The sequence below is a fragment of the Neolamprologus brichardi genome, chromosome 8, assembly GCF_056152115.1.
Source record: "Neolamprologus brichardi isolate AB-2024 chromosome 8, ASM5615211v1, whole genome shotgun sequence".
NCBI classification, from domain to species: domain Eukaryota; kingdom Metazoa; phylum Chordata; class Actinopteri; order Cichliformes; family Cichlidae; genus Neolamprologus; species Neolamprologus brichardi.
The window spans coordinates 20,935,373-20,960,772 of NC_142111.1; the positions used below are offsets into that span (position 1 = coordinate 20,935,373).

Below are 25,400 nucleotides of genomic sequence, written 5' to 3' on the forward strand. Positions count from 1 at the left end.
ACCTGAATCTGATTAAAACGTTGTCCTTACTGAGGACAGCTGATGGTCAGTCTGAGTTCACGCGACACAAGTAAGTGGGAGTTTCCTCAGGAATGCAGCCAAATGTATTCCGAGGATATCATATAGAATCAGGGTTAAGACAAGAAAAAGACAGCACCCTGGCAATTTAAAAAAATAAAACAAAAAAACAAAAAAAGTTGCTCTCAAAAAAAGTCGTTGAAAATTACGGTATTACAGTCAGAATTTTTGTTACTTTTATTTTAGAAAATGTCCTTTAAAGTGTGGCATTTCAAGTCACATTTTGTTTAAAATACAGAAAATACAGACAGTAGAACATGGATACAGCAAAAAAAAAAAAAAAGAAAAAAAAAAGAAAAGAAAGGAAACAATGACAGAAAATAAAGCTAACAAGCCTTTCTGACTGCTCTAGTTTTCTCTTTTTTGAAATGGAACTGAAGGCAAAGGAAGGAGGGCGGGAAAAAGAAAAGGCTTCAAGGACAAGAGGGGAGGAGTGGGGGCAGAATGAGACAAGTTAGTTAAGGAAACTATGGTTGGTTTATGGTTCATGTTTAAATTATTCTTTATAAAGTCTAATTTAAGATTTAATCTTTCCTCTTTCTTTTTTTGTCTTTTTCATTTAATGGTATTTTGATCTTCGGGATCCAGGGCCCTCAGCGCTCCTCCTGGTGGTCTCCGACTGTGGAGAAGGAATGCCGACTTTGTCTGGCAGTGGGAACAAAACCACCCGCGTCGCCTTCTCCGGCCGACCCGCACCGCCAACTCAAGAAGATAAAGTGGAGTCCTTCTGTGTTTGCTGTGCTTGTGAACGTTGCATGGACTTCTGACTTTCCACGTCTCTAAAATGTTTCTCAACCTGTGAGGGTAAAGCAAAAACAACAAATAAAACATTATTAATAGATAAAATTACTATGGTGAGACTTGAACCAGCTACGGTTTACAGATAGAACATAGAGACACCGAATTGACAGAAACGAGACAAATCTGAACTTGTTTCAGCCTGGAAAAACCAAAGATAGGAATAACAACAAAATTGAGTCACAACTGACGTGAAACAAAACAAGTCACCGGCTCCGAGAAGCTCAACAAACATTTTCCAAATATAAAAAGCAAGTCTTATGACGAATTACTGTTACGGCCCCCCAAACACATGCTTATCTTTAAGTTCCCCTCACTCGGACCATAGCTAAAGTTAATAGCTAAATGAATGTGGTCTTGCTCAATTCAAATCGTGTTTAGCCATGATCATCTGGTACCCATCAACAAAGTGTCTGTCAAGTTTTGGAGTGTGCTGGGAATGGGTGTATAAAAACTAGAGAATGAGGCCTGAGGCCACCGAATGCAACACCAATGACTTTGGCATATTTCAGAAGCTGCTCTCAGCTCCATGGCACAAAAATACACGTGATTTCTGCACAGAGGACCGAAAGCCAGAGACACCCCCCCCCCACTTTAACTGTTTTTTTTTTTACCAAAAGTTAAACTCACAAAGTCTCCATATATGAACCTGTGTAAAGTGCTATTAGTGGTTCTCTTGATTGCTCAGGGTGTCTCACAACAGTTCGCTTTCTGTGGTGTCTAATAGGGCTGCCACAAACGATTATATTGATAGTCGACTAGTCACCGATTATTTTTGCGATTAGTCGACTAATCAGATCATCATCCATTGGGCGTAAAACGTACAGCTTATTGCACCAGCATGCATCTGATCTTACATAACTATCATTAGGTTACAGCTTGAAGTGTTTAAGGTATGTGCTAACTAAAAATAAAGACAAGATGATAGTTTATTAAATTTTAATGAAATTTGCAGATTGTTTCGGTGGAGTTTAATAAACTCAGCCGTCTGCTCCTTGCTATCTAAAATATAACAGGACACCGGAGTATATTCTCGAGCATCTCACACTTCTGATAATCAGCTGTCTGCTTGACATTTATTAAGCTGTGTAAAAACTATAACTTTAATCTCAGCCAAACCGATTTACTCAGGAACAAATAAAATACTAAAAAAAAAAAAAAAGCTTAACAGTAACATTTTTAAGTTATCCAAGTGACTAATATATCATGTTTAACCTGAGTAGTGAAAGACAGCGGTGGGTTTGAAAATGATTTGCCGGGAGTCCGGTGTTCTCACTGGCTCTAGTGAACCTTGAACCCCGGCTCGCTATCGAGCTGGTGAGACATCTGTTACCCACGTCAGAGCGCTTCTGAAAATATGTGGTGTCTTGATAAACTGAGCAGATATTTGAAGTTTACACAGCTGACATATTTTTTTAACATATTTTAACATATGTTCGCCTGAAAATATGTTAAACGTTTATTTTGTGACTCAAAAAGAATAATAAGAGTAATATTAACACTAACTAGCTGCCGCCATTATTGACTACTGCACTGGGCTGCGCTATGAATTCTGGGACAAAGCTTCTTCTTCGGGGTTTAAGGGCAGCTGGCATCCCTGTACATGCAGTGCTGCCATCTTCTGTTTCAGTCCATTATTACACTCTTAAATCCTACTACTTATTCCTGCGTCTTTTGGGATCTTACAAAGCTTCAAACGACGCGTCGACTATTAATTCAGTCATCGTGACTAGTCGACTAATCGTGGCAGCCCTAGTGCCTAACAGCTGGCAGTCAGCTTAAGCTCTCCATTGCTCACCCTGTTGCTGCCATGCAGGTGATCCAAGGTCCCCCATCCCTGTCTGCCCCCACCTCCCTCCAGCAATTGACCTGCAGCTTATTCACTGGTCATCCCCCTTCGAGATGAGACTCTTAAGTTTATGAATGACTGTGCTAAATAATCCTGATAATAGTTTGTAACGATTGAGCAGCTTTATGTGACAGAACACACCTAATGTATACACTTGAATGTGGAAGTCTTACACTGCGTTGGGTGGGGGGGGAAAAGAGGGGCGAAAGTGTCTAATCGGGGGAACATTTGCACTTTCCATTTACACCGTTTTCTGTCTGTGCCCAAAACAAGACAGCAGATTTACAGACTTGAATTTTCCTAGAAAAGCGATCAAATCGTCAGCGAGGAAGAGGCTAAGAGTGGAACTGAACTCATTCAATAAGAACGATTATATGGAATTAGTGATGCATGCTACCAAGAACAGAACATTCAACACAGAGCACAGCGATCGCATTTGCATACAACTTCGAAAAACTGTTGTTAAAATGCAGCATATGGGGCACTCATCACGGACAAAGGTGAAGTAACAGAGGTCGAGGGATTTGCGGATTTATTAGATTAATCCAAACTTGCAAGCATGTGGAGATGAGCACATGCTCACACACAAAAAAGAGAAAGAAAATCAAGTCTGAAAATGTCACTTTGGAATCTCTAACCCCCCCTAATCAAGTAAAAACAAAAGCTGAAGACAAAGTCGTCATGAAATAAACAGTTACACATGTGAAAAGGTGAAAATAGAAAGTGTAGTAGTACTTACTATTTTGCGTACATGACTTAAAGCGCTTCCCTCTTTGCCTTTGCAGTTCTCAACCTGGTAAGGCGGTGAGATTATGACGTCGTCCATCACAATAATGTTCTTCTCCTGCCATTTACAGTCTTTGATGCTGTAAAGAAAATAAAACGACCTTTTAGCCACAGCTGAAAATGCTTTTTTGTTTTCTTTCTGCAAATTTCAGACTAGTGTTTATGACATCTATAGCTCTGTTTCTAAGGAAAACATTTCAAGCAGGTTAAACAAGCAGCACGTTTGTCATACGGAGAGTTAACGACTTGAAAGTGAAACCAGAGCCAACAATGGACATGTTTCACGTTTCTGAGTGAACAGTACTGTGGGGCATCTGGTCTCCTGTGTTTTTGAAAACATCTTAAATCGAAAACTACGTGAGCTGCAACAAACATGACCGTTTTATTCAAAATATGACCTTTGACTAAAGAAGAAGGAAAAGGCTCAGACAGGTATCCAATTACAGTCTGATTCAGGGCTAAAACATGGCTGGATCAGATATCTGAAACTTCAGCCTGATTCCTTCATGTCACAAAGTGTAAAAGTTAAAATATCAAGAGGCGCATTCATCTTCATGAATCAGCTCAAAGGGAACAAGATGAAAATATATTTCGGTTTCAATTTACAGATTAGAGCTTTATTTCAACAGGTTGCACAAAAATATGAAAGCTTTACAAATATCAACCACTTTTAAATAAAACTATTTTTAATCTTTTAGTCGCCAAGTATTTTTTCCCCATTAATATTGATCCTGAGTTACTCCTAAATCTCAGACTTCAATGACTGCGTTTAATACTTTGCATTCCTTTTCCCAGATCTTTATCACACAACTGAAGGAAATTCTTGCTTGAGTGGGTTAAGATCAGGTTATTGTTGAAATTCAACATCTCTGGCCTTCCAACAACCTTCGCTTTGTTTTTGTAGTGCATTCTCAGTTTCAATTTGCATTGTAAAGCTCTTTCCAGTCAACCTAGCTGCATTTGACTGTCCAAAGAATGCTGTTCCTAAACAGGTCTGGCTTTTTCCCCCTTTTTTGTTCCTTCTTCCCACTAACCTGACCTTGTGACTGATCAACGATCGCCATTTTGCGGTTTGTCACAGAGTATTCTCTTTATGATGGACATATGATGGGGGTGTTTCTTATTGACTATAGAAAGAATCCTGTGATCACCTACCACTGTTCCAGGCTTCTTCTTTTTTTAAATTGCCAAGCCCAGCAAAGCATCCATCTGTCCCCATTACAATTACAAAGATCAAGATTTGAATCTGCAGCCTAAAGCAGGGCATTAAACACCGTTATGGACTCAGACAAGTGAAGAGCCCACAGACAACTAGTCATTGCTGCTCTGTAATCTAGAGTCAATGATCTCTCAGACACGTCTTTCTGGCCTGCATTGACAGCTCCTTTGATCACATGTCGTAGATTCACAGAAACAGCCTCACAGAAAAAACTGATCAGACTGAAACTGAATGACTGAAACTAGCCCACTGAAGGAACAATGGGCTGTGAGGTCAGTTCCTTGATCATTAGTATTTCAGTCACTGTGCAAATATACTGTTTATAAGGTTGGGGAGACCTGCAGTCAGCTGACACTGAAGAAGTCACCTGGATGAGTGGTGAAACGTTTCTCCCACTAAAAACGAGTCCAAATGAACAGGATCAACTTTTCGGGAAAGCCAAGAGTTATACACCAGTAATATAAATGTAACTTGAAGCAAAAATTAAAGTTGCCATTGTCCACTCTGTCCAAATAAATATGGTCATAACTGTATCTGAATGCTGGCAAGAGCTTTGCTCTGATGCAACTGTGAGGTTATTAAACTATCTCAAGAAAATCCCTGAAAGTTTTGGCAATGGGAAATAAATATCTATGTATTTAAAATTCAATCTAATGCTTCAAACAGCAAGTTGACTGGTTTGTTTTCACTGTTGTGTACACATCTGCGCAATGTACAGATGTGTACACTGTGAATTTTTCATTTTTAACATGGCTACAGACAAAATTATATTAGTTCACATTTCAAACTTTCAAAGTCAGCTTTTTTAAAAGGAAAAAAATGATGTCATTGCTTTCTGTTTTCTAAATAAGCAGCATGATTCTGCTGAACTGTTGGGTTTTCTTTTGAATATTTTACTTCCCATTTTGACATGACATTAAAAAGGTTGATTTTGATTGAATCATGAAGATCTTTAAGCGATTTAAGCCACTAGTGGCATAAAATACTCAAATTAGTGGTCAATGATATATATAGTATGCAGTGAGAAATTTGACCCGATCAGGTGAACATTTACCCCCATCTGACCTGTGAAGTGAATGAACAGTAGCATAAAGTTCTTACGTTTTGTGAATAGTCTGGAATAGCTGTTGGCCCTCCACAGAAACCCCAGCACTGATTGCATAGGCTTGGGACAGCTTGTCCTCTTTTTCTGTCCGTGCTCGATTGGCAAGCTGTAAAGATTAAAAAAGAACACACAGCATTTCTTTTATTTAATTTTTTTTCTTTAGGCACATCAAATATTTGGTCTGAAACAAGAACAGCTTATTCTTTTAACTTCCAGGTTCCAATTGTGATTTTAGGTACAGCAGTGAACTTGGTTTGTATAAAAGTACATTTCACTTTCCCGCATAGGATTACAGAGGCACTGTTTATATCTCAGCATTTAAACACCCTCGACATGTCTCCATTTATTCACAGGGCTCAGTTTGGGCTTACTTTATTCAAGTGGGGGGGGAATCTATAAACACTGACTTTTATTTCTGCTGCGTTCCAATTTTCCAAATCAGGGTCTCAATCCTCAGAAGTCTATTTCTAGACCTACTGACGATGCCAGCCCCATTTCACAGCCTCTTCAAAACGCTGCCGAAACGGCAAATGCATTTTGGCCAAAAGAATACAGCATTTCACTGAGGGCCAAGTATTTTTGGAGCATTCAGGCCATCCTCATTGTAAAGTTAGGAGATATCCTGGCCCATTCACCAACAGCGCCTGACACCCACCACACTTGATGTAAACCGAGGCATAAAAACTAATAAATGGTATAAAAATAAAATAAATTATTGGACTTACCTTGCTAACATTCAGTGATGCTAGAGGGGGTGGAGTCTCAGTGCGGTCATTTATAATGTCCACATCAGAAACATAGGCTAAGTTGATCAGGATGACGTCGTTGAGGTTTGGCTTACCACTGGAGGAAGCACATTCTATGAAGGCACTTAGGTCAAGGCAAACAACTTTGTGACAGTGAATGACAGAACAAAAATGACTATTATCTGTCCCCTTGAAGAACTTGGGACATTGGTTTTCTGCACAGAGAAGCTCATTATTCAGAGAACACTGGCTGACAAACACTGACAGTGAAAGGTAGTGCCAGTTACAGCATGGGACTACAGAAAGCATTGCTGCCACCTGTAGCATCTATGAATGAATGAAAGAATGAATGGGGACGGCTAAAATGTGTTATGAGAGGAAAAACTGCAAAAAAAACATGTACTGATCCACAGTCACGAAGCAGCCATAACGAGGTCAGCAAACCCAGTATCTACAACTTACCATAACAGCTTTTAGCGAGTGAAATTGCTTTAATCACCACTCCACTTTAATTTATTATTACTGGATTGATTGATTTATTACCCGTCATATCAAGTTTATCCAAGTTTTTCAGTCTTTACTGATACTGTTACCATTTTACCTTCTCTTGCTGATTACTGATTGTGAAGCTTATTGTAACCAAGTCTCGAAAAGCGCTACATTACTAAAGTGTTATTATTATTACTACTTAATACAGGACTGGCTCGCTCTATGACTGACCGGAAATACACACATTGTTTGGGCTTTAACACTGCCTGTTTGTTATTTATTTAAGTCATAACACGTAAAGTTTCCTCTCACTGTACAGTAACTAGTTATAACAACTCTCAGGAAATTTTACTTAAACAATGATAATCTGCTGACTTTGGAACTCAAGCGTAACATAAGAACTAGTCTGATTTTTGTTTTGCTCTGGGTTCTATATCACAGCAGCAGTTTACAAATGTTTTGTGCACCTAAGAGCAAACCAACATTTCATGGCACACATGAATTCACATCTGCATAGAACATCCTCCATGCAATCAATTCTTCTTTTGACTATACACTTATGATAGCACGCCTGTAGCAAAATGGCCCTTTTGCACTTTGCAGTAAGTTCCACTGCCATATAGTTTCCCTCTACAGATATTCCAACAAACTGTCTGCCTCTAATTCAAATTAATTCAAATCGAGTGTGGGTTTAAGTATCCCGTCTTGGAATAATGTTAAGATTAGTCAACTTGTCTTTAAAGATACTACTGTTATTCATAGATAGTCTCTTTTGTATAGGCAGGGGATTGCCCACTCTCTGGTTCACAAAATACAGTGATCCACTGTCCTGTTTTCCTCACCATCTTTCGGGACCTTAGAAGTCTGCTAATTTAGCAAATATGAATTCAACTCATTAAGTTCTAGTGCAGCTGCTAAATAATAGATGGATCTCACCAAATCCCAAGGCACACCATTTATGAACATTAGATCTAACTGAGCGGTATATGTTTTTTGGCAAACTGATCCATAAAAAAACAAATTATTAAAAAAACAACTTAAGTTATAACTTCTGTTGATGAATAAACCGAATTCTTGCAATAAATACATTGGAAACGACTGTCTGAAAGTCGATAAATACATAAGAAAAGTCATCTGATTTTACACAGGCCTTGCATTCAAACTTAGCATGTGAACATATTACCTCGATTAGTCACGTTTTGGGGGTCGTTCAAAGGGTAAAGCAGAAATACATACAATACTTGTATGGCTACTGAGCACACTTACACGTTTATAACTAGTCATTATCACGCATTGTAGAGCTGAAAGTAGGTGTCGAGGCGTTTCTACAGCTCAGATAACGTCACAAAGTGTTTTTAGTGTTAAACTAACACTTAGAAAGACCTTGACTATCAGCTCTAAGCGCTCCCCACTCTTCATTTGATTTAATCACCTCAAAGTTTGGCCACAATGATGATAACTACACGATAACCTCTCGAGTCTGTGCAATTAACTCGGTGATCAGAGATAAAGGAACATGATAAGATGCACATTCGCTCACTCACTCATTCACTCACACTGATGGGTGTAGACATGTTCGCCAGCAAACTAGTGTTAGTAAGTAAGTTATTACTCACACCCAAATGACTCATGTTAAAATGAACTGTGGCACAATCACACAATATTTACAGCCCAGCTGATAAGCTTGAGAACGCCAAACCCGTTAATTGAGCTAGCCAGTAGCTGCAGTGTGGGGTTGACCGAAATCTAGCATGCTAACATGCTAAAAGCACCTTGATTGTATAGCGTGGACTCGGAAACCACTTAATCTCTAACTTGTACAAATAATCGTGAGCATCTCCGGCTGATGGCACCACCAACCATGTGAGGTCAATATGTGGACCATCAACACGCGAGACTCTCCCAGTATCAGTTAGCTCGCTAACTAGCAACGGTTGTGCCTGCTGAGAGCACACAGCCATGATGCCTTACGAGGATTCGTTGCCAGATAGTGATCCATGTTGAGGGCTGGCAATACAATGAGTGGATTCAAAACACATGCGCCGCTAGAGCGGCTAACGAGAGGCCAAGAAATTACCAGGCAACCCCAACTAAAGGCTTATACAGACAGAAGATAGATGAGGTGCTATCTGAAACAAGAAAATATATAAAACGGGCAAACGTGTGTGCTTCTGCTAGCACCAATTACGCCTGCGCGGATCACTATTTGCCACATTTCGGTTACCCTACAGGCCCTTGCAGCCAGGCAGGCCAGCAACCCCTCCATCCGCAGCTCGAAACAAACAAAAGGATACTCAGAGTTAACATCTTGGACTGGTAGTCAAACGCGACAACTTCTCCTTGCAGACGTTGGCCCAAGCATGTGACGCATGCGACATGGCTCCCGACGCTAAAATACTCCCCGGGTCCAGGAGCCGCCATCTTCTCCGCCAGGAAACCGGAGCGCCTGCTTTACGTAAAGCGACGCGATGTCGTATGGAGACGAAACCTGAGCGTAACAAAAGTACGTCGATCGTTCCTTCTAATGTGATGAATTATAATTCCTGCCAAATCAGATCTAGTTTAAGTAAAGTTGTGTCATTGAATCACTAACTAAGGTCTTCAACTGCAGAACTACTACGAATACAACTTCTCTCTTCGACGAAGGATGTCGCTTTGTTTCCCATTGAACCGCCTTCCGATGTGTCCCGCCCCTACCGGATGTAGAGCAGTACTGTGGAATTCATTGTAACACATCAAATAAAGGGCTGTCTTTAGATTGCCATCTACATATCAAAGTGTTTGTACTGGGAGAAGGCGGAAAGGAATGGAGGAGATTTATACCCAAGGCGTCTGGATGGCCGAAGGTCTCCAGCAGAGGACGAAGACTCAGGAGAAATTCTGGCTAACGGTCACTCATATGGGAGACCCTAAAGCAGCCTTTTTGCTCGTCTTTCCTTTTACTTATTTCATCAACAGGAGAGCTGGGGTAGCGGTGCTTTGGATGGCAGCTATATCGGAGTGGTTGAACTTAGTGTTCAAATGGTAAGGCGTTTTAATGAAGCACGATTTGAATATTCCCGTCCAACTTAGTTTTTACACTTACGGTTGTATGTCTCATGCTAGCATGTTGCTACATTAGATACATAACTTTTTTTACATTAAAATTGTTAATTATATATTCAAGACCGCCTGCACATGTTTATTTTTTTCCAGTTTAAACAAATAAAAATAATTTTAGTTTAGTCTTTGCTTCCGGTACAGCAAAGTAGTACAACCCTGTATTAGTCCGACGTGAAACAGAAATGAGCGGAACCTTTGGGACCAGTTCAATGGAATTTTCCCCACAAACAGCCTGGAGTGTTACAAGAAAAGAAACGGAAATTAAAAACAAGAAGTGACCATATAACATAAATGTGACCAAAATTGTCAACGGATTAAATTTTAGGAAAGCAACGATATGGATGGATAATAACAAAGTTATAAAATGCTTCACAAGGCGAGATAGGAAACGGCAAATAAAACGTTTAATAAGAAATAAAAAATTAAACAACACAAGGTATATGAATACTGAGAACGCAAAGATAAACGGGAGAATTAAAGACCGAAAATAAATAAATTAAAAAATGATTACTAAAAGAAGCAAATAGGAATATAAAATAAAGCAAATATGAGAGGCAACAAAGTGGTAACCACGTTGACAATCTCCTCAGGCAGATTGTACCAGAGAAAGGGTGTCCTGACAGAAAAAGCCTGAACACATTTGGTTTCCAGCTGAGATTATGGGGTGGCCAGAGCAGCCTTAGCTGAGGACCTCAAGATCTGAAATATACTTTGGTGCAAACCTGCATACAAAATACATTTTTTTCATTATAATAAATTTACATTATACCATTAACAACTTGAAATAAAACAAGATAAATTTAAGGAAAACATGCAAAAGACAGAGGAACATGCATAGAAAAAAATGAAGCCCCAAATCCTCAACAATTATAAAGGAAAAATACAAAAGACATTACAAATGTACCAAGTAGAGAAACAATACAGCTAAACTACTATGGACATAATATAGATTTTTTAAAAGCCATGTATTATTTTGATTTAGATATTTCTGATTACACTAATTATTTTCTGCGAGTGTTGATGGAGCCAAATATAATACAGTAAGGAACTTTGAATTATATGTAGAGGCTTTTGGAGAAAAAAATGTCTTAGATTCAACAAGTAAAAAAAACATATTAAATGTAGTAAAATATAGTGAATGTATTTGTGTTATTTGGGGTGTGTGTAAATGTATTTATATATTATATTTATTTTTATTCAGGTTGCTGTTTGGAGAGAGGCCATTCTGGTGGATCGGTGAATCGCGTCTTTTTGTCAATAAGCAACCGAAAATTCACCAGTTTCCGTCCACCTGTGAAACAGGCCCAGGTTAGAAGTTGTCTTAGAAAAATAGACTGTGTTTGAGTCATAGCCAATGTCCTTAAATCATTAAACATTCAGATCTCCAAGTCCAAAGTTGGCATCTGTTTCTCAGGCAGTCCGTCTGGACATGCGATGGTGACAGCAGCAGTCTGGTGGGTCATTGTGTCCTCGCTGGGGTCCTTTCTGTACTCCCGTTCTCACAGGTACGTCCCTGTTTAAGCTAAATCCAGTGCAGTATGCTGCTTTGGCTCTAAAAATGCACAAAACTGCTGCACATTGGAACTACTTTTAAACAGATCTCTCCTTTTCTGAATCCGGAGTGTTCTCTTATCAGCTGCTCCCTACGTCCTCTATGTGGTGATGCTTGTTGCAGTTGGAATCTCCAGGATCTTTATCCTCGCACACTTTCCGCATCAGGTCGTTGCTGGCTCCATTACAGGTCTGAATACATATTATGCAAAAATCATATTTCTGAAAAAGGTGGGGCACTTTATAAAAAGTATAATAAAAGCCAAATGCAGTGATCTCCAAAGTGTAAAAGCCATTTTTGTTTGATATATGATCACAGCTGCAAATCATACAGGTTTAAATTCAAAATTCAAAATATTTTCACTGACTGACTCTAATGGATTACAGGCAAGCATGTTTAAGACCTAGATTGTGTAAATATGCAGCTGTGCTGCAGAATGTGATTTGCTGAAATGATTGATGCCCCTCCTAAAACAGGTGTCCTCTGGATCAAAGCATTGGTTGCTCCAAAACATTATTCAGTGTTAATATTTCTAACACAGATGTAGAACTAGTGCACTCCATCATCACTTGTGCTGGTTTTTGAGCTGCTTGCTATCAACTATCCGTGCAATTCTACAGGATTTTTGTAGTTCCCAAAAAAGAATTTCATAATTGGATTTGTCAGACCCATAGGGTAGTTTTCCCATGTGTGCAGCTTAATCTGATGAAATGCTCTTGTCAGGTTTCATTCTGGGGATTGTCCTGAGCTGCAGAGTACCAGAAGGTCGCCCCCTGCTGTTCTTCTTTAGTTTAAGCTTCGGGCTGCTGTTCGGAGCTCTGATGCTCCATGCTGGATTAAAGCAGCTGGGAATTGACCTCTCCTGGTGAGTTACTCTATTACATTAATGTTTAATCAGTGAGTCTGATCAGTATATATTGTGATAATATAAAGGGACTTACTTCCATGACCGGTCATGTTTTTGATTCAACAGGTCTATTGCTTTGGCCAAGAAATGGTGCAGCCATGCAGAATGGATTCGTTTGGACACAGCCCCATTCTCCTCTCTCACCCGAGACTGTGGGGCCCTGTTGGGTTTGGGGCTGGCACAGTACTGGAAGCCTGGTGGATGGTCTCTACCTTGGGCTCCCAGAGCTTTGTCTATGGCTGTATCATCCATGGGTCTTTACCACGTGAATCGTCTACCGCTCCCGGTCCAACCACAGAGCCTTTTCTACAGCCTGTTCTTTGTCAAATTTGTCCTAGTGCCTCTGATCGTTATGGTACTTGTGCCTGGGGTGGTACACCTATTAACATTCAAAAAAAAGAAAGACTAGAAGAGTTCCTCCACACATGATGTGCACCTTAAACACCTCCCAAAACTGGAGTTTCCTTCAGAGTTTGTATAAACACATTTAATGTTTAATGTTCGCTGTGTTTCAGAACCATTTTGATGGGTATTCACTAAACAATGGCCTTTTATCCAGTCTGTGACCTGTGTTTTTCCTTTTATTTGATGATTTTAAAAGTGCCGGTATTGAGACATTGTGGCGTAAAGTATGTCTCTAGTGAATCTAGTGCAATCATAAGTGTTGTAAATACTACAGTATTTTTGCTAAATATCGACTTTATTGAGAAAAGTGCAACTTTGTTTATGTGCATTTTGTGTTGTTTGAATCTTTACGAGTCAAAGATTGTTACCGAGGTTTAAAACGTCAGATTTGCAACTAGTGAAAGGCAAAGAATTTGAACATTGCGCAGATGTCTGATGCTCAGTTTTGTGTTATTGCTTTGTGACCAAAAAACTTGAAAGCTACATTCCTGTTATTCCCTAATCAGTAAAAAATAAATGATCGACATGCAGGGCGTGTTTCAGTTGGTAACCATTTATAAATATGTTCTCCTTTTTTTCCAATACATATGTTCGACTGTACAGATTACAATCAGTTATCATGAGATAAAAACACATTCTTTTTTATTGTTTTTAATTAAACTTCACAGCGATCTGAAAGCTCACATTTACAGACAAGAGAACTCTGCTCAGCAAGCAAATATGTTAAAATAAAATAAAAAGAACTTTTTTGTCTGGCGTGGTTGAGGGAAAATGACAAGGATAAGTTCGGGGGATAGCAGTCTCCTCATCTTAATCCAAACGTTGTACCACACACACACCAGAGACACTGCTATACATGTTTCTGCTTGAGGTCATGGAAAGAATAGAACATGCATCAGACTATTTACAGCGAACTAATATACACAGATAGCTTGAAACCATACACCCTCAAATAACCTCAACTTAAAAAGTCCTGTTTAAATTAAGTATAATACAGTTTATACCTTCATTTCTGTAAAGTTAAGTAGGGCTTCTCTCCAGTAGCAGGTAAAACTGAGGACAACTGTCTCCATTTATTCTTTATCAGACATCCAAAATAAAATGTTACAGACAAATAGTCTATAATCATTCCCACATATATAAATTACTTCAATATTTTCATTATTCATCATCTCTATGACTCAAACTCCAAATTACAGAGCTCCTGGATACTGAAATCTCAGTCTTTTGTTGTTGCAGTAGGTTCGATTTATTTAGAAGACGTGTGCCAGTGGACATGGTGTCAAAACCAGTGATTTAGAGTTCGAGGAATATATTTTTATGAGGTGGAGTTACTTAAATATGATTTGCCTCTCTAAACAGACAAACTATCTTAACAAACCTGAACTGGACAGAGTGAAATATCTGAGCCAATACATACCTCTTGTGCTAGAAAGTCTATATATCATCCCAGATTCTGAACATTGTCACTCACCACTGCATTGCAATTCACATAAGTGTCTGTCGTAGTCTGGTTAGCACTGATCGGCGATCTGACGGATCCCACGCCCACTTTCACTTACTCCTAATGTAACAATCGTAACAACAAAGTAAGTAAAATACATAAAGTGCACCCTTAGTTAAGACCTTGTCAGGCATTTTAGTGCAGAAGTGGCTGAATAAAAATGCATTATGATTTAAAAGAAATCATAAAAACAATGCAGAAGAAAGGGAAAGGTTGGTAACAGTGGTTGTGTATGCATTTGCTTGCTTTTAGTCGCTGAGTACTTTCCACCATCGCTCACACGGAGGCGGGACAGAGGCAAACTTTGATTTTTATTTTTCTGCCATTTGATAAAAGCACCCAACTGAGTGAAAGACGAGTTGCAGCCAAAATAATTTGCTATTATTGCCTGACAGACAATACATATTTAATTACTGTGATTATCGACTGATATCATTTAAAAAGGGGAAGATTTGTTGCTCTTCTGCTTTCTCCTTAAACTCTTTTGGTTTGCTGATAGAGCAAAATGTGTTGGTAAGATGTTGCTGGGGAAGTGGGAATGATAACTTTATCATTTTCTAACTAATCTATCAAAAAATAATCTGCATGTTGACACATTCGCTTGCATTATATTATAGCAAAATTCTTTTTATTTTGACACAACAGAGGTAACTTCATCAGTCAAAGTTTGACTGTGTCCCTTGTCCACCGGTCGGTTTTCCACATCCGTATGACTTGCGGTGTGACACAGAGGCAGGGTTAACAGAATAAAATTCAAAATGCAAACTATGTTTTGTTTTCTTTTTATGTACAATATATAACTTAATTATAAATATTGTCATTTTTCTCTAAGTACTGAGTTGTTGAGCCATTTGTATTTTCTGAGCAATGTACAGTATTGAACATATAATATTGTATTACATAGAATAGAGCCTACTAGCAACCTTGGTTAAGAGCACACTTTGAAAGAACAGAAGATGGATACAGAGTCCACAAGTAGAGTCCGATGGGTAGTACTTTCACTCTTGGAGTCCCACCTGATGTGGTCACACGTGGGGACAATGTGCCACGTGTCTCTGATTTAGATTAGAACTTGCGATCCTCCTGTTATCCTACCTGTTTGCAGATTATGATATTGAAAGAATCACTTCTCACCGTTATGTTTTTCATATAAGATAATGTCTAATACCCTAAAGTGTGTTTGTTGGCTTTGTGGTTTTCTTTCTCTAGTGAGTTCGTTGAGATGAGTTCGTCCATGACACACACACAACCCGTCACATCTTCTGTCGAGCTAAATATTTTTTACTCTCTCAGTTCCACTAACAAGCCCAGTCCAACCATCCAATCACAGACAGGCCATCACACATTCGACTCCACAAATGGTCTCTTTGGTTTGATGGGGGAGGTGGGGCCTTGGGTCCGGGAGTCACGCGAGAGCTGTCGGTACATGTTGTCCTGGTAGGCCTGTGCCACGGGCAGAGTCCTCGCCACCTTCACGTCTGGGTAGGTGGGCACCTGGCTGACCCGTTCCAGGATCTCCCCACTGCCACGGGAGCCATTGGCCAGCTTTCCCAGAGAGGGGGGCTGAGTCTGGGAGTAGTAATCCTCTTCTAACAGGTGTCCGTTTTGGGCGTTGTTGGTCTTGTTGTAGTAGGCGATATTACCCAGTGAGGCGGGGGGACTGTAGGTGGAACCTTGCTGGACCAGCTGACCGGGGGAGGTGGGGCTGATGGCAGAGTCCATAGATGTCATTGCCCTGGACCGTGAGGGCTGATGCAGGTACTGCTGAGTCCGAGCCGTCTTGTCTATGATCCCCATAAAAGGCGTATTGCGGGAGCGAGTGGTCTCTCCCTGATACAACCCCCCACCACCCTGGGAGGGGGAGATGGGAGAGATGTCATCACAGGTGCGCTCGTATGTGGCTTGTAAGGGAATCTCCATCTGCTGAATGGAAGAGGAAGGCCTGAAACCCGGGGCTAAATTCGAGGTGGATCCAGTTGAGATGTTGTTGCTGGAAGGTGAGAATCGAAGGCCTACACTCTGAGAATGGATGAGAGGCCTAGGGGTGGGCACATGCTGCTTCATTTCAGTAGTATTGGCACTCACAGGGCGTCTAACCATATGGGGGATCTCGGGAGAGCCCAGCTGGCAGGGGGGCATAGCATTGGCACGCTCAAGAACGTGTTCAGAGACTGGGTAGTAGGCGGCTGACTGGCTGCGGCTTATCTGAGGTGTCTGGCTGTAACGGATGCCCCCCGGGCCCCCACTGCTGGCGCGGTAGGCAGAGGAGGGGCGCTGGGGTAGCTCATCCTTCAACAGGCTCGACTCCATAACCCCTCCTCGGCCGCCGTGCTGACAGAGGGCCCCAGAACTGAGGCTGGCCTGGACTTGGGACATTGACCGTCCATCCAGTGAGGGTTGGTACACCAAGCGGCTCTCTACGTCCACTGAACCCCCTTGATAGCGACCACCCATGGAGTGGCCCATCTGGCCACCATAACTACTATTTCCCATTACGTTGCTGGGCTGGTTTGTGCGGACTATTTGGGCTATGGAAGGCTGCAGACGGAGGCCTTGGGCTTGGTGGTGTTGCGAGGATAAAGAGGGCTGCGAACTCAGCTGGAAAGAACGTTGGCTGCTCATCTTGGAGAGGGGAGATTTGGGTCTTCCAGGAAGCTGCTCTGTCTGATAGCGCACAGGTGACCCAGACTGAGACCTGTACAGACAAACACTTTCTAACGGTGGACTGGCTCTATACTGAGCAGCCCGACGTAAAGGGGAAGGCGGTGGGCTCTGGTGATCCATCCCCTGACCCCCGGTACCCATAGGAGGTGGGCTGAAGCGGTAGGATGGCTGGTGTACTGGGGAGGTGTGAGGGGGACTGTGTCTGTAATGGGAGTTCTGATGTGTTGGAGAGAGGGAGGGTGACGTGGGCTGGTAGGAGCCCCGAGTTGGGGAGGACATGGAGGAAGAGGTGGGGTGGTATTCATAGGGCTGGCCCATGGGTGAGCCTCCAGCCAAGTAAATTTGATCTGGATGTGTGGGGGAGAGGGGTGGACTCTGAATTATAGGAAGGCTGGAGGGATTTGAGAGGGACTCGGGTGGGGGCAGACCCATCGACATGGCTTCCAGCTCCTGCTCCAGGTAGTCCTCATCCTCAAACAAGTCCTGTACGGGCTCCATGTCTTCCAGACGGGGCTCTGGTGGAGGGGGGAGAGGCATGGACAGAGACAGGGACTCTTCCTCTTCTGGGGGAGGTGTAGGAGGGGGTGAGGGAGGAGGCTCCAGCTCCAGGTCCTGCTGCTGGTGCTCCTCCTGGTTAAGTTGGTGGAATTCCTCTTCCACCCTCTGGAGCAGCCGCTGGATTTCTCTGTTATTGGGGCACTGCTTTATGGCTTCATTCAGGTCCTCTAAGGCTTCAGGAAATTGTCTAAAATAATAGAAGATAAATAAATAAACAAAGTAAAGTAAATTACGCAAAACTGTAAAATCCGGGGGAAGAATATAGAGATCCTTTAAAAAGGAAGACCACGGAGAAAGGGGTAGGGAAAAAGGAAAGCATTCTTCTGATCTGTACAAGGATAAAATGAGTGTACCTGCTGCTACGCTTGGCGCGTGCCCTGGCGTAGTACGCCTCATAAGATTTTGGTTTCAGTTCGAGCGCTTTAGTAGCAAATTCCTCAGCCATCCCAAAGTCCTGGAGAGATTAAGCACAGGAGAAGAATAATGAACACTACAGAACAGTGAGAGAAACTGACATGTGGCCAATAGTATCATTAACCATCAAAGGATTTAGTAACATCCTTCAGTTTTAACAATTTAGTGTTTTTCACGGTTGCTGCTTTTCTGCTGACTTACGTTCATTTTCCTTCGACATCGGGACAGGTTGAGGAAGAGCGATACTTTGAGTTCCCTGAATGTCTTAAGGTCCTCGCTGAAGCCTTCGCGTGGAAACTTTTTGAGAGCGTACTGATAACGCTGTGCAGCCTCCTTCACCTTCCCCTTCTGTTGGACAAATACAAAAAGATACATCTGGCTTATCCTTCATTTATGATATACATGATGATATACATACACACACACACATACGTATACACACACACACACACACACACACACACACACACACACATACATATATGCATATATATACATATGTATACATACATATACATTAGGGGTGCAATGATACACAAAATTCACGGTTCGGTTCGATACTTTGGTGTCGCGGTTCGATATTTTTTCCATACAAAAAAATGTTCATGCCTTTTAAATTTGTCATTTATTAAAATTATAAATATATATTTTAACTCAAAAGTAGTTTTTAAATTTAATGTTGCTGAAACAACAAAAGAATAAAAAAATAAAGTTTATAACAGAGAAATGGCTCTTTCCAAAATAAAAGCTATACTATACGCTTCTTCTGTGGTATATTCTCTGCAGCATATTAAACATATCAGGTCCCCATAAGGAGAATCATGTGCTAACTCATCTAATCTAATCTCATCTAATTCATCTGCTGCGCGCGGACCGGCAGGCCTCTCTCTCTGGTAAGACCACAGGTGGAGGTGTCTGCTTCTACATTAATAGTGGCTGGTGCACAGATGTAACAGTGATTGCTCGGCACTGCTCTTCCTCTCTGGAATACCTTTTTATTCACTGCAAACTGTTTTATTCTCCGCGGGAGTTTGATTCATTCATCTTGGCCGCTGTTTACGGATGTGCATCTGTTACGGAGATGCGGATGAGCAGGCAGCTCAGTGCGCACTCGCAGAGCAGACACTGCACATGGAGCGGACATTCCCGGACTCTCTCATTATTGCTCTTGGGGACTTTAACAAAGCCAATCTGAGCCAAAAGCTTCCCAAATACAAGCAGTATATTAAATGCCCGACCAGAGAGGAGAGGACATTAGACCACTGTTACAGCACGATCAGCGGGGCCTATCGTGCGGTGCCCCGCGCTTCACTTGGACTTTCTGACCACGTCATGATCCACCTGATCCCCGTGTACAGACAGAGGCTGAAGCTCTCAAAACCTGTCATGAGGACTAAAAAACTGTGGAGCAACGAGGCTGTGGAGGAGCTTCGCACGTGTTCGCAGGTTGCTTCTAACAGCTTGGACGAGTTTACGGACACTGTCACCTCCTATATCCACTTCTGTGAGGACAGCGTTGTGCCATCACGCACCAGGGTGAGTTATAACAATGACAAACTCTGGTTTACTCCTAAACTCAAAAAGCTGTGGCTAGAAAAGAGAAAGGCGTTCAGAAGCGGAGACAGGGACTGCTACAGAGAGGCCAAGTACAGGTTCACTAAAGAAGTGGACATTGCTAAACATCAGCACTCTGAGAAGATGCAGCAGCAGATCTCAGAGAATGACTCTGCCTCTGTGTGGAAAAGTTTTAGGAATATCACCAACTACAAGCCTAAAACCCCCCACTCCACTGATGACTTGCTCTTGGCCAACACGCTTAACGACTTTTACTGCCGTTTTGACAAGCCTCCAACGGCCCCAACAATACAGACACTTTGGACACTCATTCCCCCACCTCTCCCCCCTCCATAGAGCCATCACCACCATCAAACACTTCACCTACAACACCTCCCTCCACACCCCACACCAAGGAGGATTTCACACCACCTCCTCCCACCACAACTCTTCATATTCATGAAGCAGATGTGAGGAAGCAGCATTTTCAACTCCTCACTGCAGGCATGTCATGTGCCTGCCTGCTTCAAGTCCTCTACATAATCCCTGTCCCCAAGAAACCTAGGATCACTGGACTAAATGACTACAGACCTGTGGCTCTGACATCTGTGGTCATGAAGTCATTTGAGCGCCTGGTTCTCTCCTACCTCGAGACCCTCACGGCCCCCCTCCTGGACCCCCTGCAGTTTGCATACAGAGCCAACAGGTCTGTAGACGACGCTATCAACATGGCTCTACACTTCATCCTGCAGCATCTGGACTCCCCAGGAACCTATGCCAGGATCCTGTTTGTGGACTTCAGCTCTGCCTTCAACACCATCCTTCCAGACCATCTCCAAGGCAAGCTTTCCCAGATGAATGTGCCTGATCCCATCTGCCGGAGAATTACTGACTTCCTGACGGACAGGAAGCAGCATGTGAGGCTGGGAAAGAATGTCTCGGACTCCCGGACCATCAGCACCGGCTCCCCTCAGGGCTGTGTTCTTTCGCCTCTGCTCTTCTCCCTGTACACCAACTGCTGCACCTCCACCCACCAGTCTGTCAAGCTAATCAAGTTTGCAGATAACACCACCGTTATTGGACTCATCTCGGACGGGGATGAGTCTGCCTACAGGAGGGAGGTTGAACGTCTGGTGTCCTGGTGCAGCCACAACAACCTGGTGCTGAATGCCCAGAAGACAGTAGAGATTATTGTGGACTTCAGGAAGCACACAGCCCCACTCCCCCCCCATCATCCTGACTGACACCCTCATCACCTCTGTGGACTCATTCCGCTTCCTGGGTACCACCATCACCCAGGACCTGAAGTGGGAGCCCACCATCACCTCTGTCATTAAGAAAGCCCAGCAGAGGATGTACTTCCTGAGGCAGCTGAAGAAATTCAACCTGCCAACACGGACGATGATGCAATTCTACACTGCAATCATCGAGTCCATCCTCACCTCCTCCATCACCGTGTGGTACGCTGGAGCCACTATCAGGGACAAACAGAGACTGCAGCGTGTTGTGCGCTCTGCTGAGAAGGTGATTGGCTGCAGACTCCCATCTCAGCAGCACCTGTACACCTCCAGGACACTGGGGCTTGCAGCTCGGATCTCAGCTGACCCTTCTCACCCTGGACACAGTCTGTTTGACCTGCTCCCCTCAGGCAGGAGGCTCCGGTCCATTCGCACCAGAACCTCTCGCCATAAGAACAGTTTCTTCCCCTCTGCTGTTGGACTCATGAACAATAACCATATGACTGTTCCCACCACTAACACATGACCCTACGCTGTGTTAACTGCATCATTCCATGTTTGGCACTGATCACCACCTGCGCTCATGTATATATCTATCTACTTAGCACTTTTAATTCTTATTTTTATGTCTATTTAAGCGTTATATGACAGTATGTTTGCACTAACTACCGCAGCAATTTCCTAATGTTGTAAACCTGCTCAACATTTGGCAATAAAACCCTTTCTGATTCCGATACACATACATACATATACATACATATACACATACATATATATACATATATATTAGGGGTGCAACGATACACAAAATTCATGGTTGGTTCGATACTTTGGTGTCACGGTTAGATATTTTTTCGATACAAAAAAATGTTCATGCCTTTTTAATTTGTCATTTATTAAAATTATAAATATATATTTTAACTCAAAAGTAGTTTTTAAATTTAATATTGCTGAAACAACAAAATAATAAAAAAATAAATAAATGATCTGATCGAGAAATCGCTCATCTTTGGGAAAGACAGTTTATAACAGAGAAATGGCTCTTTCCAAAATAAAAGCTATACTATACGCTTCTTCTGGGGTATATTCTCTGCAGCATATTAAACATATCAGGTCCCCATAAGGAGAATCATGTGCTAACGGCTGTCTAAATGACTCGGGTAAAGTTTGTAGCATGCGTGCTTGTTGTTTTTGTCTGCTTCCACTTGTCTTTGCACTAGGATGATGTCGGGGTAAATGTGCAGTCATATTCGTTGTGTTCCCACTAGTGCCGTCAGCGTTAATCTCATTAAAATGACGTTAACGCCATAACGCGGCAAATCTCCGTTCTGGACGGTGTCAACACGTTAACGAGCTAACTGTGCTAACATGCTAGTTCTCACCAATATAATTGAGCATTGCGTGGCACATCCGACATACTGTTTTACCTTTGTACATCAGGGTCATACTTCACATGAAAACCAAAATAGTTCCAAACGCCAGATCTGAATGAGGGTGGGGGAGGCTCAATTTCGGGTAGCGTTGAGGGAGTTGCCATGTTGCTATGAGCTTAGCTTCTGTCTCACTAGCTTGTGCTGCGCTCAGTGGATCTGCGCTCGACAGTACAGCCTAGGCGGAGTAGTCGAACGCAGATCCTCTGAGCTCAAAACACCGACAGCATCGTCAGAAGAAAAGTTGATAAAAAAAATTAAATTTTTTGTATTGTTCATACATATGCTTACCAAACGAAAAGCAGTGTATCGAACGGTTCAATACCGATACATGTATTGTTAAACCCCTAATATATATATACATATACACACACAAACACACACACACACACACACATATATTCACTTATTTCTTCAGCACTTATCCACCTCAGGGCACATTATTATTATATTAATATATTCTAGCTATAATGGGATGATGGCACAAATTACATTCATTCCTACAGACAACTTCTAATCACTAATTAACCTACCAAGCATGTATTGGACTGTGCAAAGAAGTACCCACACAGGATAACATGAAAACTTCATATTCTTTAGATATTTGATGTTTCAGCTGGAAACCATTTATTTTCCACTCCAATACATGATTACAATCAGTTATTTTGAATCAGGAACTTTCTTGTAAGGAGCCAGCTGGACTAATTACTGCACCCAAATTCCAAAATAATTTTTTCCAAGTACCGTGCAGTGCTATTCATCCATCTGGATGGTTTTGTTGTGAATTGCCGAGTTTTGTAGAATAGACAGAATAGAAGATTTCTACCTTCTTAAAATACATTTAGTTTCTTTCCAGAAACCAAACAACAAATAAATAAATTGCATCAAATCAAATCGTCAATACATTATGGTGTAAGCTGTTTTATGTAGGAATTTTCTTTTTAATAAACTACAATGACCAGCCAGAAGAAGCATGCAGCTAGCCGGCATTACAGTCGAGCATCTGAGCGGTTTCCCCAAACAAAACTGCTCTCGATTTATTTTGAGAAACTGATTTCTGGAAAGAGACATTTCTGCTAAGTCATTTTTTTAGCATTGTTTCCACTTTTAGCACCGTAAGCTGGGTCCTCTTTAATTCCATTTATTTTAAGAGAAAGAAAAGATCATTACAGCAAATAGCCAATGCAAATTTTCCACAGCATGATCAGGAGTTGAAGAACCATAAAGAGCACGAAGGCACTTATCTTCTATTCTAAACCATTATGATGTCATCATTTTTCCAAACCACCTAAAAAGAGGTTTAAAATACCCACTTGTAACAACTTATAAGAACATAGTGTGATTTTAATTTCCCAATGATATGTATTTTATATCCACAAAACTTATGCCCAATATATTTTTGCACCATAATATTCTCTAGCGACTACATCACAGGCTAAAATGGTCCATTTGTACCATTTAAGCACCTATAACACATTAGAAAATACTGGTGGGCTACCGATCACCCTCCAAGCAGATGGATCTATGATATTAATTTGAAATTCCCAGATGGCGTCTTTCTCAAGTTATCGTGTTCACAGTATTTTCAGAAAACTCTGTGACCTTGACACTCAAGTCAAGGTCACAGAGAGTCAAACACATCTGTGATGTTTGAGAAGATGTATCTATAGTATTCCTTTGAAACTCCTACGTCATTTCATTCTCGTGTTCACAAAGATGGGGGATAGGCATGTACTACCTTCCAAAATTGGGCAACTTGCACCAAAACAATCTAGATGGATAAATTGCAAAATATCTAATTAGCCATTTAAATTCATTTGTGGACAAACACTACTGAGATCTTATTTAAATAATGTCTTTGGCTTGGGAATATTCTAATATGGATATGGTTTATAGCCATATATGCGACACAAATATCAGATTTTTTCAATGGGAGTTTATGACTTTACCAAAAAGGCATCTTTAAACTTGCATATAAAGGATATCCATCACCCATCTTTCATTCACAGTATGAAATCTGAGCTGCTGAGCGCACAGCCTGTTCTCTGACCTTGTAAAAACTGTCTCCTTCCTCGATGAGTTTGCTGAGTAAGATGATCATGATGTCGGGTTTGGAGGTGGCCATAGCCCACGTGGCTGGACCTGTGTGACAAAGGGGGGAGCAGATGAAAGAAAGACACGCAGTAATAAGCAGAGAGAAGGAGCAGGAGGAGAAAGAGGAGAGGAGCGACTGGGAGTCACAGTACACACAACAATAATAACAGGAATGAGGACAACAGTCAAAATGGAGGAATGGAAGAGAAAAGACAGGCAATCCACTGCAGAGGAAAGATTACAAAAAAATAAATAAAAAACTATCCTGACACCTCGAGAGCACTGTCACCATTGTGACATCATGCCTGGGTCAAATGCTATTTGCCAATAATTTTTTAAAAGTGCTTATTTGTCGTACAAAAATTAGCATTGTCATTGTTGTGAAAAGTGGCTTTTTATTTTGTTTGTTTTTTAAAAATTAGTTATGAAATATCTGCAAATATGTTTTGGCCCAGGCAACCTAGTGTAGATGTGTAGTACAGAGAAATTAAATCAAAGCATACTGTCATGACTTTCTACTAAGACACAGTTTCTGTCTTGTCAAGAAGTGCAGATGTACAGTAATTCACAGACGTGATTAAAAAGCAAGAAAATCAAACAGGGAAAAAAACTAACAGGGGGGAAAAAATGATTGAGAAATCAAACACAATCCCTTGACTGAGACAGTCTTTGTTGTATCTGCGCAACAGCAATCCTTGACACATGTGCACACACCACAGAGATGAAAAGGAGGAGGATTTAGCACAAGGAGACACAGGGGCAGTTACGGGAAAAACAAAAGAGGCAAGCAGGTGGGATAAAACGGGGCTCTGCAGGCGTGAGCTGTCCCCTGAACTGGTGGTGAGGGTGGGAATGCTGCTGCCTGGCCTAGCTGACACTGACAAAACGTCTGGAGGATGGTTTATCAC

General features: G+C 41.6%; 3 protein-coding genes and 1 pseudogene across 12 annotated transcripts in view; 2 read left to right on the forward strand and 2 right to left on the reverse strand.

Moving 5' to 3' along the window:
- Nucleotides 1-231: 231 nt before the first annotated feature.
- On the reverse strand, nucleotides 232-9,757 carry lsm12b (LSM12 homolog b). The gene is made up of 5 exons (XM_006790924.3): nucleotides 9,365-9,757; nucleotides 6,561-6,694; nucleotides 5,832-5,941; nucleotides 3,465-3,591; nucleotides 232-874 (listed from the first exon to the last, which is right to left on the reverse strand). Exons 1-5 carry the CDS (start codon nucleotides 9,489-9,491, stop codon nucleotides 782-784), a joined length of 591 nt encoding a protein of 196 aa, XP_006790987.1. The 5' UTR covers nucleotides 9,492-9,757; the 3' UTR covers nucleotides 232-781.
- g6pc3 (glucose-6-phosphatase catalytic subunit 3) lies at nucleotides 9,320-13,597 on the forward strand. Of its 2 annotated transcripts, XM_006790925.3 has the most exons (7): nucleotides 9,320-9,573; nucleotides 9,682-10,094; nucleotides 11,374-11,480; nucleotides 11,587-11,677; nucleotides 11,795-11,913; nucleotides 12,448-12,589; nucleotides 12,698-13,597. In XM_006790925.3, the coding sequence occupies exons 2-7, from the start codon at nucleotides 9,877-9,879 to the stop codon at nucleotides 13,038-13,040; spliced, it is 1,020 nt and encodes a 339-aa protein (XP_006790988.2). In that variant the 5' UTR covers nucleotides 9,320-9,573; nucleotides 9,682-9,876; the 3' UTR covers nucleotides 13,041-13,597. The 2 variants fall into 2 exon arrangements, with proteins under 2 accessions (XP_006790988.2, XP_087700922.1); XM_087844796.1 differs by having other exon boundaries at nucleotides 9,320-10,094.
- Nucleotides 13,598-13,650: 53 nt separating this feature from the next.
- Nucleotides 13,651-25,400, reverse strand: part of tanc2b (tetratricopeptide repeat, ankyrin repeat and coiled-coil containing 2b) — a 169,851-nt gene continuing 158,101 nt past the window's right edge. For all 9 annotated transcript variants that reach the window (XM_087844788.1, XM_087844792.1, XM_087844791.1 and 6 more), the window contains 4 exons: nucleotides 24,449-24,540; nucleotides 18,378-18,524; nucleotides 18,116-18,216; nucleotides 13,651-17,949 (listed from right to left, as the gene is read on the reverse strand). In XM_087844788.1, the coding sequence (XP_087700914.1) occupies nucleotides 15,879-17,949; nucleotides 18,116-18,216; nucleotides 18,378-18,524; nucleotides 24,449-24,540 (2,411 nt within the window). In that variant the 3' untranslated portion in view covers nucleotides 13,651-15,878. The remainder of the gene's footprint in view (nucleotides 17,950-18,115; nucleotides 18,217-18,377; nucleotides 18,525-24,448; nucleotides 24,541-25,400) is intronic.
- On the forward strand, nucleotides 19,406-20,193 carry LOC148101788 (uncharacterized; annotated as a pseudogene).